Genomic DNA, 13,944 nt, shown 5'->3' with positions numbered 1-13,944 from the left:
TGTTTTCACTGAGCTGATTGTAGCTATGCGATGTTGCGCATTGAATCAACAAATATAGCCATGCATCGTGTCAACGCTTGCCCAAATAAAAAGAACTACTGACTGAAATTTCCAACAAAAGATGCATCGTTGGTTTTCTTTCACTGATTTCTTCAAAATGACAGCATGTCAGAAAAAAATTTACAGGGAGTTTAGTCCCCTTATGTTTTTCAAAAATAAATTACGTCAGTTACTTTTAGGATAGCTGCAAATGATGGACTGAGCTCTAAGCAAAAAATGCAATCAAGTCAGTAATGTTTTGTTTGTTTCATTCTTTTTTAATCGCACATGTTATGGGGGTCCGCTCATAAGTCTGACGCCTCATAGGTCCAACGCATCATAAGTTCAATGTTTCATAGTCCGAGGCCTCATAGCTCTGACCCCCATAGGACCGACAATTAAATTTACTTTTATTTTTCTGTCCATAAGTGCGACGCTTCATAAGTCCGATGCCTCATAAGTCCGACGCCTCATTAGTACGACAGCCATTATTTATTGCATAAAATGTCAGAATGCTAGTGCCTGTAATAGTTAGAGATAGTGATTACACATTGACATTAAGGGATGCACCAGACCCCCCCCCCCACCCCCACCGTAGACAACCTCGCGGGCTTTAAATGTTGGAATTTGTTTTAAATCTCGTTCTTCCCTTGTTGGACAAATGAACCTTTCCTGGTAATGGTCCATAGCTCCAACGCCTCATATGTCTGACGCCTCGTTTTCCAACGTCAGACTTATGAGGCATCGGACCAATTAATGAGGTGGAATAAATAAATTGTATGCCTCATAAGTCCGACGTATCATACGTCAAAAATTTCAGACCTATGAGGTGTCGGACCTATGATACGGCCCCATGTTAAGTTATGGTAATAAAAGGTCAAAAAGATTGTATGCAACCTAGAATTACATAAAAGGGCAAGTATAAGAATTCACGCATGTTACATCCCATACGTAACAACCATACATAACAAAGTTTAACCCTCTGGATTTCAGTGTTTTTTATTCCTCTATTGGACATCTGCAAGGAGAATAACAACAAGAATGTTTATGTTATTAGTCTTTGTGATGATTATTTAAATTAAAGAAAATGGTGTGTTAAGTATAGGACACAATGGGACCTTTTCTTGGACTTGCCCAAAAGAATCCAGACAAAATGCCCCAAGCCTTTTCAAGGTGTGTTCTCTGAACTTTTGTAATTGAAACAAGCAAATTAACATAATATAGAAATGTTGTTTTTTGTTTAATAATTCGTTTTTTGAAAAGTTGAACCAAGAAATTGACTGGAGCGGGGTTTGAACCTGCGACCTGTGGATTATTAATCAGCCCTATCCTTGCGATGCTGTACCAAATGAGCTCCACCAACTGAGCTATTCAGCCCCATGTAATCCGGAGGTCGTAAGTTCAAACCCCACCCCAGTTAATTTCTTTGATCAAGTTTTCTAAAATTGTTATAATTCACTAGAGTCGTTTCCCTTTGTGGTTCATTTGAGCTAGTCTGTAATAAAAAGCCATATCCTCTCTGAGAGATCCATATACTATTTCCCAGGTCTGCATTGTGACTTTTGGTGTGATTCCTGGCTGCATGGCATACTGGTTTATGGCTTATGACTAACGCCCCTTGAACAAAGATATTGACAACTTGGGGAACTGCCAACATAGGGCTGGATAGCCCATTTGGTAGAGCACCCGAGCGGCAATCCAGTGGTTACAGGTTCAAACCCCTGCTCACTATGGTCACTATTTTGCCAAAGAATTAATGTATCAATCTACATTTAATTTGTAATCTCTCATTGCTGTTGATAGGCATTGGTAAACTGACGAAGCTGCATACCTTGAATCTCAGCTCCAATAATATAAGCACACTAGAAGCAGCAGGGTTGGAGAGGTTGACCCAACTCCAGTGCCTAGCTGTTTGTAACAACAGGATCTCATCTCTTGCTGGACTAGCAAAAACACTGTCCCTTTTGGAGTTATACATTGGGAATAATCGTATCCAGAATATCAGAGAGATTTTCAATCTCAAGGTAGGTGCATATGATGCTTATCCAGCAAACAAGGTAATAATACTTGATTCTCAGCAGAACTAGTTTAGTCCAAGTTTGATTGATTGAGGTACCAAAAAGATTGTTTTTTTCAACATGTCCCCCATGTTCCTTATAGGACTGCAATCTTTTCTGTTAATTGGTGTTAGGCTAGGGGCAAGTCACAAACCTCCAAAAGGTTTGTTTTGTGGTGACATAATGGGGAAGAAAATATCATAGGCTACAGTTTACCCTTTTATGCAACACATATCTGTTTTATATATTAACGAGGCTTGGCCTCGCCCACTATGCTGGGCAAAGGACAATTGAAGAGAAATAGACAATTTAAGTGCATTTTTCTAAGTACATAACTCCCCTGTCATTTCATATTGTGCCATTCAAATGCTTAGAATACGGCAATACGTACACTATCAAAAGCCCTGTCAAAGTTGCCATTCACTGGGCTACTTGCTCTGATTTCGAAGGAATTCTTAAAGTGTTTGGACCTCTGTGAACTTAAGTTACGTAACCTAGTTGCTATGGGATTTAAAAACTGTTATAGAAGAACATGTTATTTTTATATTTTTGGGTATTTAGTTTTACCGCTATTTAGGCTTTTTATACAGCTGGTTAAATTGAAGCAGGTATGTACAGATATGTTCAATGCCTTTTTATTTGCATAGGGATCATTTGGATAAAACATCATTTGGGTGTTCCGCTTTACCCTGCCTGTTAAGTAACATACATGTTAAGAACCATTTTAGCTTTTCTAGTCCATCGCCTTTTTACCAATTCAAACTACAGTAAACTCCGGCTAAACCGACATCGTACAACTCGTCAAATCGCTCAAGGTGGCCGTCTGACTAAAGGCCCGATTGTCCGTGATGCATTTCCATTGAATTTTTTATTTCTAAGTCCGCTTTTGTAAGTCGCCATTTCGCTCAAGTCGTCGTGTTACTCTCGGTCCCCTTTCCATAAAAAGCATTACAAAATCCTTTGTGTAAGTCGGCATTCAAAAAATCACGCATTGGCATCGACTTCTTGTACTGCAGTTGGCAAGAAGTGACGAGTGAAAAGTGGTTTGGCACAGCCCGTGATCGATTGCTGCATGCATCGGTGTCGCAAAAGGGTGTCCCAATACCAGTACCTCCTCTAGTCTGTACGCATGCGCTCTGTCCATTTTGGGGGTCGTCTTATTGAATGACTTGTGCTGCAGTCAATGCGTGCGTGGTATACATGTACATACCGGACCACGCACACATTTGATTCGTTACTGTGCACGTACATATGTATTTCCTGATGATTTAAAAATAGCACAGGTTACACCAATCTACAAAAAAGGTTGTAAGCATGATATTGGTAATTATAGACCCATATCGGTATTGTCCACATTTTCCAAATTATTTGAAAAGTTAATTTACACAAGATTAATATCTTTTATGAACAAGCACGATATCGTGTCTGATGCACAATTTGGTTTTAGACAAAAAAAGTCAACTGATCTGGCAACATCCTATGTTCTAAGTAAAATATGTACCGCAATTGAACATAATAATTTCTCGATTGGCATATTTCTAGACTTGTCAAAAGCTTTTGATACAGTCAATCATGATATTTTAATAAGCAAGTTGGAACACTACGGTGTGCGGGGAATATCACTTGACTTATTTAAAAGTTATTTGAGTAATAGAAAGCAGTACGTGTCATATAATTCTGTAATTTCTTCCTATCGAGATATTACTTGTGGGGTACCACAGGGTTCTGTATTAGGCCCAATACTTTTTATCATTTATATTAATGATATCATTAACATCTCTTATTATTTCATTTTTTTTTATTTGCCGATGACACTAAATTTTTATATACTCATAAAAATGTTGATACTGCTATTAGAAACCTTAATGTTGAATTGAAAATAATTAGTACTTGGCTCTTAGCTAACAAACTTTGCATTAATTTGTTGAAAAATCGAACTATATGATTTTTTGTGCCCATCGGTATAAATACACTCAATCGGTTCCCTTAATTTTAAACGATTCCAATCTAAGTCAAGTAAAAAGCACTAAATTCTTGGGCATAACTATTGACGAGAATCTCACTTGCAAAAAACACATCGATGAAATAGCGACAAAAATATCAAAAAATGTTGGCATAATGAATCGTTTAAAATATTACCTCCCCAGTAGAACTTAATTACCTTGTACAATTCCTTTATTTTGCCATATCTAAATTATTCAATTTTGACTTGGGGTGGTTCACCATCCAAATGCAACAAACTGCTCATGTTACAAAAGCGAGCAGTCCGATTAATATCTCATGCTGGTTATCGTGATCGTACCCTTCCTTTATTTGCAAATTTGAGACTCTAACAATTCAATGACTTATACTACTTTAACCAGGGCAAATTTATGTATAGGTTTACACACAATGCATTACCTACTTGTTTCAACCCCTTCTTTATGCTCACATCTGATATTCATTTGTATAATACCCGAAGCACTAGTAGGAGAAATTTATATGTCCAATTCAACAGAACAACATTGTCTAAAAATAGCGTTATTCAACGTGGTACATTATACCAAGGGCGGATCCAGGGGGGGGGGCCAAAGGGGGCCATGGCCCCCCCAAAAACGAAACCAATTTTTTTTTTTTTTATGTGACATCGCAATAAAGGCAGGCAATGAGTACACCACCATCTTTTCCTCAAAAAAACATTGGTTAAAGTGTGTCAGAAATTGCCTCAGATCGCACCACAGAGCATCTAGAATCCAAAAATTTTTCGGGGCCCTTAAGCGGGCCCCGAACCCCACGCCGTAATTTTTTTTGCCCACTTTTTGGGGGGACCAAAATTTTTTTTGGCCCCCCAAAAAAATTGTGTTCTGGATCCGCCCTTGCATTATACTGGAATAGTCTAGATGACTTCTTAAAATCAGCACCTTCCTTCTCTGTCTTTGTTAAAAATCTTAGATCACATCTACTCAATTCTTATTCTTATTTCGCTAGCTTGTGATTCGATTATTTTCATTTTGTTTTATATTTATCGAGATGTTTTTTTTTTTGTGAAGCTGCAGAATGTTATGCCCATACGTCCAAGCTCAAAAAGGCTGAAAAATAAATATATAGATGGAATAACATGGATTAAATGGCCAAGCCAAAATCCTGCTACCATGGCGAGATGGAAGCGTCTAATCAGGCGTGGAGGTAAAAACGAGCTGACCATAACCAAGCGCATGGTGATCCCAAGCGCATGGAAATGCCCATGGGGATCCCAAGTATTTCTCATGGAACAACTGGGGAAAACCAGTGAACCCACGATCGCTCGCTGCATTGTAGAAGCTTGATGCAGCCAGAAACAAAACGGAGGAGTCCCTTGATGAGCCTGGCCCTGAAAGGCCTGATTCTAGCTCAATCATGGATGAGGGAGAGAGTGAAGTTGAAGAAAGTTCAATGGAGCTTGGACGTAAGTAACAGTGTCAGTAATCGTGAAAATCTCAGCCTAGGCCCTAGCCTAAATAAATGAACGTAGGCCTAGCCCCATAAATATGGCCAATTCACTGGACTACCTCCGTACATAATTAAAGGCCACACTTGGAATATGTAGGCCTACCCGAACATGGAGAACTTTGTCAAGTTTTTATTTTCACATTAAGACTTTATTGGCGAGCTGCGAGGCAGATGCGAGCCTATGTAATACCAATTTCCGTCCGTCTGTCCGGGCGCCCGGCACGCTGGACAGACGGACATTTCAGCCAGACGGAATTGTGGGGTGATAGCATTGTGTTCCCATTATCCCTTTTTCTAAAGATTCCCTTCTGGGGTGATATTTTTCTATTGTGAAAAAAGTGGGGTGATGTGTCCTGAAAGGAACATCACCCCACAAGGGTGGTATGGTCAGAACGGCCGTCCACGTTCAGATAAACATGTTGAAGTTTTTTTGGACTAGTTAACTTGGGGAAAAAATTAAATGCAGTTGTCATGTATCATCTCTATAACTTCAGTTAGGTTCATATCATTGCAGTAAATTTTATGATTTTATTGAGGAACTTTAATTCAAGGAAATGTTAAAGTTTTTAATTGTTACATGTATACTGGTATAACATGTACGTGTGTGTATACCGGTATAACATGTACATGTACACTATGCATTTTGGGGATGTGCATGAGCTTCTGGTTTGATCTTTTAGTTTATGGGGTTGGAGTCGGGATGGGGTAGGGGAGGGTGGGGTGAGGTGGGTTGGGGGATAGGGTTGGAGTTAGGGTTTGTGTGAGTAGGATGAGTAGGGGAGCTAGGATGGGTGGGGCGGGGTGGGGTGGGGAGAGGGGTTGGAATACTGGGTTTGGGTGGGGTGGGGATTTGTAGGGGTGTGGTGGGAACAGGCAGGGAGAGACAGGTAGGGGGAGACAGGTAGGGAGAGGATGGGCATGGATGTAGGGGTTGGGTTAGGAGGGGGTTGGGCAGGGGGAGGGATATAGGATCGGAGTAGGGGTTGGGTTGGGGATGTGTAGGGATGGGTAGGAATGGGTTGTTGTAGGGGTTGGATAAGGGGAGGGGGCAGTATATAGGGATCAGAGTAGGGGTTGCATGGGGTCAGGTGGGGATGTATGGGTGGGGGAATGGGGTGGGCGGGATATTGGAATTCAGAACACAATTTTTGGGGGGGCCAAAAAAAAATTTGGTCCCCCCAAAAAGTGGGTCTAAAAAATTACGGCGTGGGGTTCGGGGCCCGCTTAAGGGCCCCGAAAAGTTTTTGGATTCTAGATGCTCTGTGGTGCGATCTGAGGCAATTTCTGACCACTTTAACCAATTTTTTTTTTAGGAAAAGATGGTGGTGTACTCATTGCCTGCCTTTATTGCGATGTCACATTAAAAAAAAAAAAAATTGGTTTCGTTTTGGGGGGGGGGCCATGACCCCCTTTGCCCCCCCCCCCCCCCCGGATCCGCCCTTGGTAAGGGTTAGGGTGGGGATGTGTAGAGTGGGTAAGGACAGATAGGGGAAGATAGGGTAGGTGGGTGTAGGGAGTTGAGGTAGGGGAGGGGGAAGGAGATAGGGATTGGAGTTTTGGTGGGGTTGGGATGTGTAGCTGATAGGGTGGGGATGGTATGGGGAGGATGGAATGGGTGTGGGTAGGGGGTTGGGTGGGGGAGGGGGCGGGTTGGGGATGGGATAAGGTTTTGGGATGGGGTAAGGTTTGGGGGAGGTGGTGATGGTGCTGTGTCTACATGTACATGTATACCCATTCTTGTTCTGCATTTGTGGCGACTACACAAGAGTTTTTACATGGTAATACAAGTATGGGGAGCAGAAGACACTGTTGGGGCTGCAAAAATTCACAACTGGGTCCTAATTACCCTAGCAATGGAAAACTCCCCCATAATACAGTGACGGCTAACCTATATACACGTGTATTTATTAGGTAATCTGTTGACTTTTTATGTTGACATTTAAAAACTGACCCCTACACCTAGGCACATCAACAAGAATCCTGATCCCCTTCCATCATGCCCATCCCCAACCCTACCTTCAGCCTCCCTTCCTGCCTTGGACAGCGAGCCATGGCGGCTTCGCCGTTCTAGTTTCTAGTTTATTTACGCTTTAGAAGCATACTCACCCTCTTTATAGCGAAAGAAAATTAGCCCCCCCCCCCCCCCGGCCCTTTTTCAGACATATGTATTTCGTGTTATTTCCAGGTTTGTTTGCACATGTTTGCGTATCTAAAATCCAATACAAAATTACACGAAATGTAGATGTCTGAAAAGAGGGGACTACTTTTCCAGTGCTATAAAGAAGGCGAGTGTGCTTCTAAAGCGTAAATAAACTACAACTAAAGTCTAAATGTTAAAATAAAAACTTGACAAAGTTCTAAATTTTCGGGTACATATTCCAAGTGTGGCCTTCTTTACTGAGGTATTGTAGGCCTAGTCCAGTAAATTGGCCACATTTATGGGGCTAGTAATAATAGGCTTTGCACAAAATACCCTGAGGATAATTAGCCACGATTAGGCCTACAGAAACTGTGATCAAACTTTAGGCATACAATTGTGAAACATTATCCAAGGCCAAGTAAAACAATATACCAGTGGATTTTCCCTGCTCACTTCTTTTGTATTTGAGGATGCATCATTTTTTGTAACTTCTTTTTTTTTTTTTTTTTTTTTACAACTTCAGATGATTCTACAAACTTAAGTGATGTTCAATAAGTACTTTAGGAAGGTTTTGTGGTCACACTTTAGGTTGAAGTAGACAACCCAAAACTCTCAAATAAAAAGGGCCTCCTCCTTTAAAAGCACATATCGTGTAACTGTAAGCTAAATATGGCTATCTTATCTTAGCCCATTATTTCAATAAAATTTTCCTCTTTAAAAAAAACCAAAAAACGGACGGTCATCTTATTTGTTTTACTTCGCCAATTCTAATTTTAAAATCAACTGTTAAAAACACGTCTGGGTTTTTTGCGATACCAATATTTTGACAATGATGTCTGAACTAGACAATAATGAATAACAGTGAGCAAATTCAAAAGTCTCAACATTGTGTGCAGATTTTGTATATTAAAATAGAAAAAAATGACACAACAAATACTCGAGGTTTATTGTGTATTTTTTTTTATTTACAACACCAAAATGAATAAAATACTGAATCAAACTTTTCCTTTTCCTGACAGGTGCTTTACAATAATTTAAAAAAAAATAATTATGAAGAGATTTCTATAGATTAATATTGATGAGAAAATGACGATTGGAATTACCAAATTAAATTGTTCAGGTTCATCTTCTCTGCCTGCCTTCTTCCAGTTCATCATGTGCTTAATGCGACTAAGTCTTGACCTTCCACTTCTCAGTCTGGCTGATCTGCTTCAAGTTAGCTGTTCAACAGTGACAAGGATCACCACCACCTGGATCAGTTACATGCACCAGACACTTGTTCCAGCCCTACTGATTTGGCCATCACAGGAACACATAAGAAGATGGATGCCGGCTGACTTTAATAATGCATTTCCTAACACACGTGTTGTAATTGACTGTTCAGAGTTTTTTGTAGACAGACCACGAAACAAGGATGAACAGTAGAAAACATTCTCGCAGTATAAAAGTCACAATACATACAAGGTTTTGTTTGGGGTAGCTCCGAATGGAGCATTTACTTTTGTCAGTGATCTTTGGTCAGGAAACATCTCGGATAAATGTCTAACAGAGAAGAGTGGATTGATCTCAAGTGGTCCACTCACATTGATCAGATCATCTCTAAAGCCAATCGTATGCTCGGGCTACTCAAGAGAAACATCCACCACTGCAACAGTAATACCAAGTCCATTGCGTATCAGACACTAGTCAGACCAAGGCTAGAATATTGTTCCGCCATTTGGGATCCTCATCATGCGTCGGATAAAAAGAAATTAGAAAGCATTCAACACAGAGCAGCTAGATTTGTTATGCAAGACTACAGCAGGGAGTCAAGCATCTCAGCAATGATGAATAAACTCAAATGGGACACTCTTCAAGATCGAAGGACCAAAGTTCGATTAGTCACACTCTACAAAGAAACCCATGGGCTTACACCGAGTAATATGGAAGATTATCTGAACATCGTCAACTCATCAAGGGGGTTTCTACTAGACAGACCGGACCTTTCTCATATAGAGTCATCACCACAAATAAGGACTGCTTTCGTTACTCAATGTACCCAAAGACCATCCTAGAATGGAATCAACTTCACCCTAACATCCGCTCTTCACCTGACATTAAGACTTTCAAACTGGCACTGGACAACATCAACATTCAAGACCTGGCTTCCAAAACCCAATCAAGAATTTAGTTGCTGCACACCTGACCCTGACCAACGTACGTCGACAACCTTCTAGGTGTTTGTACGTTTATGGAACAGAAACAGAAACAGAAACAGATAGAAAAGCTTGATGATAGAGACGATGTGATGGCAGATAGGGGTTTCCATATTGAAGATGTGCTCTTGAAAATTCAATGCTCATCGCCCCTCCATTTACCAGAAAATGGCACATGCAAAGGGAAAGAGATTAAATGTTGAGGAAATAAGAAAAACAAGAAAATTGGAAGACTTCTTATCCATGTAGAAAGGGCAATCCAACGGGTTAAGTGCTGGCGAATAGTGAAGCATCAAATGCCTTGTTCCTTACAGAGTTGTGCCCCAATGATTGTCAAACTTGTGGCTGCTTTATGTAATCTTCATGATCCCCTGTACTACTCTAAAAATGAGCAAAACCTGAAGAAGGTCAAAGTGTCCAAGAGGAAACCTCATAAGCGTTTATGAATACTTAGTCAGAGAGCAGGGGCCCATATCATGCAGCTGCTTACAGGGGTGTGAAATCTCAGCTTTAAAGCTGATTTCAGCTTGGTTGTTTTGGATTTCAGCTTTTTTCAGCTTTTTCCCTCACTTGCTGTGGACAAAAGTATAGAAGATTTCCAAAGTTCTTTACACCTTTTTTCAGCTATTTTTATAAGTGGTCACTCACACCCCTGTGCTTAGTAGAAACAGTAGAAAAGTTGTTTTCTCATTAATATTTCATATTGAATTAATTTTTTTATTTTGGGGGATTAAAAGGCTCTTTGTCGTCATAACTGTAATGACAGAAACATGACACAGGCTGGTTTATTGAAGTATTTACATAATATTTAATGAGACTTAATGTTGATTTTTTTCAAATAATTAATTGTAATTATATATTTATTCGCATTGTTTATTAAAGTACTTATATAATATATACTGACATACAGAATCACTTGTGGCAATATAAAATATTAAATTACACAACTGAAAGGAAGGCATATTCGAGTATTCTCTGTTTCTTTACTTATACTATAAATAATTTGAACATCCGAACTGATTAAAAATCAGCATTTGGTTTTCCCAAAAATATTTGAATCAAAACAATAATACACGGAAACTGACATAGAATAGGGTTCAAATCCCCCCCCCCCCCAAAAAAAAACAACACCACAAACAAACAATCAAAACAAAACAAAACACTTTATCTACTTTTTGGGGCATAGACCGGACTGGTGATACACTTAATATCTAAAGCTCTGGAGCAATGTCGTAATGTATCTGGAATCCTTCATATCCCAATTTAATTGTCAGATGAATATGCCCTAAGTGTACTACTCTCTTCATAATTCGAATACGAGTACTTGTATTCCTGAGTTAAGAGTATTAGTCCAATTCCATTGAGCTTGGATCAGAAAATTAAGTGTTAAGCTTTTTTCAACACTTTGAATCTTTTTTCTTTCTTATGTAGCAGTCCCGGGATCACCTGGGACATTGATCATGGGTTATTGTACATAACTGGCCCAGGCCCAGTCGGGCCCCGCACATCACAGGTAGCTGTTTCGCTGAAGAGTAAGAGTAGTACTATTACCCTTCAGGGCTGTGTGATACTGAATGGAGGAATACAAGTTCTGCCTTCTCTTACAACAGTATCCATCTTTCTTCATCAAATTGCAAAGTAATTGTTACAATTCAGGGTATATAGCAACAAGTCACATGTAATGTTTGTCACTCCCATTTGAAACTGCACTTGGCTGTACCATGGTGAGGTTTTCTTCAGGTTCAACCTTCCATCCATCCGCTGTAAGTGATAAGAAGGATCATCCTCTGGGATGTCTTCTGGACTGATGTCCTTATGCTTGCATGAACACTTTATTTCCAGAAGCTTTTGTCCATGGCACTTGCATGAGATGATCCCATGTGGGGATGCCCCCATGAAGGGAGCATTCTTGTCCAGTAAGAGTCCACACTCTTCTAATTCAAAGTCTGTATGTTTTCTTGACTCAGTTTCTCTGTATAGCTGCCTTGCTACAGCTTCATGCGTTTTCCCAAATTCCACTGCTTGACTAGTACATTGTAAATGACTGATTTTTGCCTGAGATTTTATCAAGCAGGGATTTGCATTTGTTTATATCACGTGCAGATCTTCCTGAGTCTGCATTACTTGCAGTAATTCTCCCTTCTCTTGCTTTGAACCAAGCTGGGTCAGACTGCTTAAAGTTCCTGACTGCTTCAATATGCTCATTGTTGAAGCCAAGTTGTGTTTGCAGCGAAGTAATCAACGAAACTGCCATCCTGTGATGATGCTTGGTACTGCTGGTAGAGGTCCTTGACAGAAGGTACAAGTACAGGAGACTGTGCCACTGGTGGATCGTTGGCTAATGTCAGGAAAAGGGCTCCTGAATGTGACTCTTCACAAACCTGAAGAAAACACACACCAAGAAACACTGTCTTGTATAGACTTCTAACCAATCATCAAAAATAATTTTCAATATTCCTGACTTCACTCCAGAGAATGGTGGTCAACTTTGGCCATTGACAAACTCATCCCTTGCCACCTCAGCTTAAAAAGACTTCTCCCTTGACAGCGGCAAGGCAATGAGCAAAGGTTGAGTTTATAAGGAGCAATGCCTAGGGTTGAGCTTACCAGAACCCACATACCATCATCTCCTCAACAAAAATATATGTAAAGTATATAGACCAAGAAAGCAACAACATTATGCAAATTTAAATAACAACTTTATGCAAATTATGATCCGATTTATCTGCATGTACAGAAGTTACCATTTTCTAAAATGCTGTGAGGTTGACCAATCATGGAATTTAAAAATGTGCATTTACAAAGACCAAATCATATAAGGCTGTAGTACTGAATGTGAGCATCCTGACTTTCACTCATAATCAGTTTTTAATGTTACTGACTGGCTTTTTGTATCATTAAACTCGCCTTTGAAATAAAACATCACCTACACTCTATTCACCTTTTTAAGATGATCCTGGATGTTAGCAATAGATGTGGCTTTTATCATCTTTGAGGGAGTGAAGTGCTCTGGAGTTGGACCAGGTTTCCTTGGCATTTTCTTTTCTCTCCTGTAGTCTAACTCGTCCACTTTCACAGGCATTGAGGACTTGTGAGGCTTTGTCCACAGACATGGCTCATCGGTGCCAATAGCAGTCCCCTTGTCCGTTCGCCTATCAACAAAGTCACGTACTGAAAAGAGTAGAGCAATGACGTGCTTACATGAACAATCATCTCTGGGGAAAACAACAAAAACGAAAATAAAACCAATACACACTTTAAAAACTGTAACTGTATAACAGGAGCATCAAAACGCTGCATGTATATCTGTCTCCCTCCAAGTTTAGAATGGTAACACTGGAAAGCATTATGATCAGGGGCATCAAAACGCTGCATGTATATCTGTCTCCCTCCAAGTTTAGAATGGTAACACTGGAAAGCATTATGATCAGGGGCATCAAAACGCTGCATGTATATCTGTCTCCCTCCAAGTTTAGAATGGTAACACTGGAAAGCATTATGATCAGGGGCATCAAAACGCTGCATGTATATCTGTCTCCCTCCAAGTTTAGAATGGTAACACTGGAAAGCATTATGATCAGGGGCATCAAAACGCTGCATGTATATCTGTCTCCCTCCAAGTTTAGAATGGTAACACTGGAAAGCATTATGATCAGGGGCATCAAAACGCTGCATGTATATCTGTCTCCCTCCAAGTTTAGAATGGTAACACTGGAAAGCATTATGATATGAACACGTATGGAGATGATGGAGCGCTAGGAAAAACAGTCTTAGTGATTTTTACACTGGTGCAATAGTGTGTAGAAAAAAATCAGGATCTTTAAAGTTTTCCAATGTTAGAGCTCAATCCTTTAGAAGCAAAATGGCCTGTTTGAATGCATTTCCATATACTCCAGATGGATTGCAATTATATGCATGTAAAGGTTGAAAGGTACCCCCTTTCGTTGTAAACTTAATGTTTTTTTCTGAAAGAAATACACAGTAAAAAGCATCATGAGCCCTTTGGCCCTCCCCTGGATCCACCCCTAGTATTATGAAATGGTGT

The 13,944-nt window shown here is 40.0% G+C and overlaps 2 protein-coding genes across 2 annotated transcripts in view; one reads left to right on the top strand and one right to left on the bottom strand.

The window, feature by feature from the left end:
* Positions 1-13,944, top strand: part of LOC119743485 (leucine-rich repeat-containing protein 9-like) — a gene marked incomplete at its 3' end in the record, with an annotated part of 155,025 nt that overhangs the window by 92,414 nt on the left and 48,667 nt on the right. The window contains 1 exon segment of the mRNA XM_038219907.1: positions 1,843-2,063. Within this exon segment, the coding sequence (XP_038075835.1) occupies positions 1,843-2,063 (221 nt within the window).
* Positions 11,948-13,070, bottom strand: LOC119743505. Its single transcript, XM_038219928.1, has 2 exons — positions 12,841-13,070; positions 11,948-12,280 (listed from the first exon to the last, which is right to left on the bottom strand). Exons 1-2 carry the CDS (start codon positions 12,979-12,981, stop codon positions 12,101-12,103), a joined length of 321 nt encoding a protein of 106 aa, XP_038075856.1. The 5' UTR covers positions 12,982-13,070; the 3' UTR covers positions 11,948-12,100.

Source organism: Patiria miniata, unplaced genomic scaffold (assembly GCF_015706575.1).
Source record: "Patiria miniata isolate m_02_andy unplaced genomic scaffold, ASM1570657v1 HiC_scaffold_11, whole genome shotgun sequence".
Taxonomy (NCBI): Eukaryota; Metazoa; Echinodermata; class Asteroidea; order Valvatida; family Asterinidae; genus Patiria; species Patiria miniata.
This window is presented reverse-complemented; position numbering and strand designations above follow the sequence as displayed.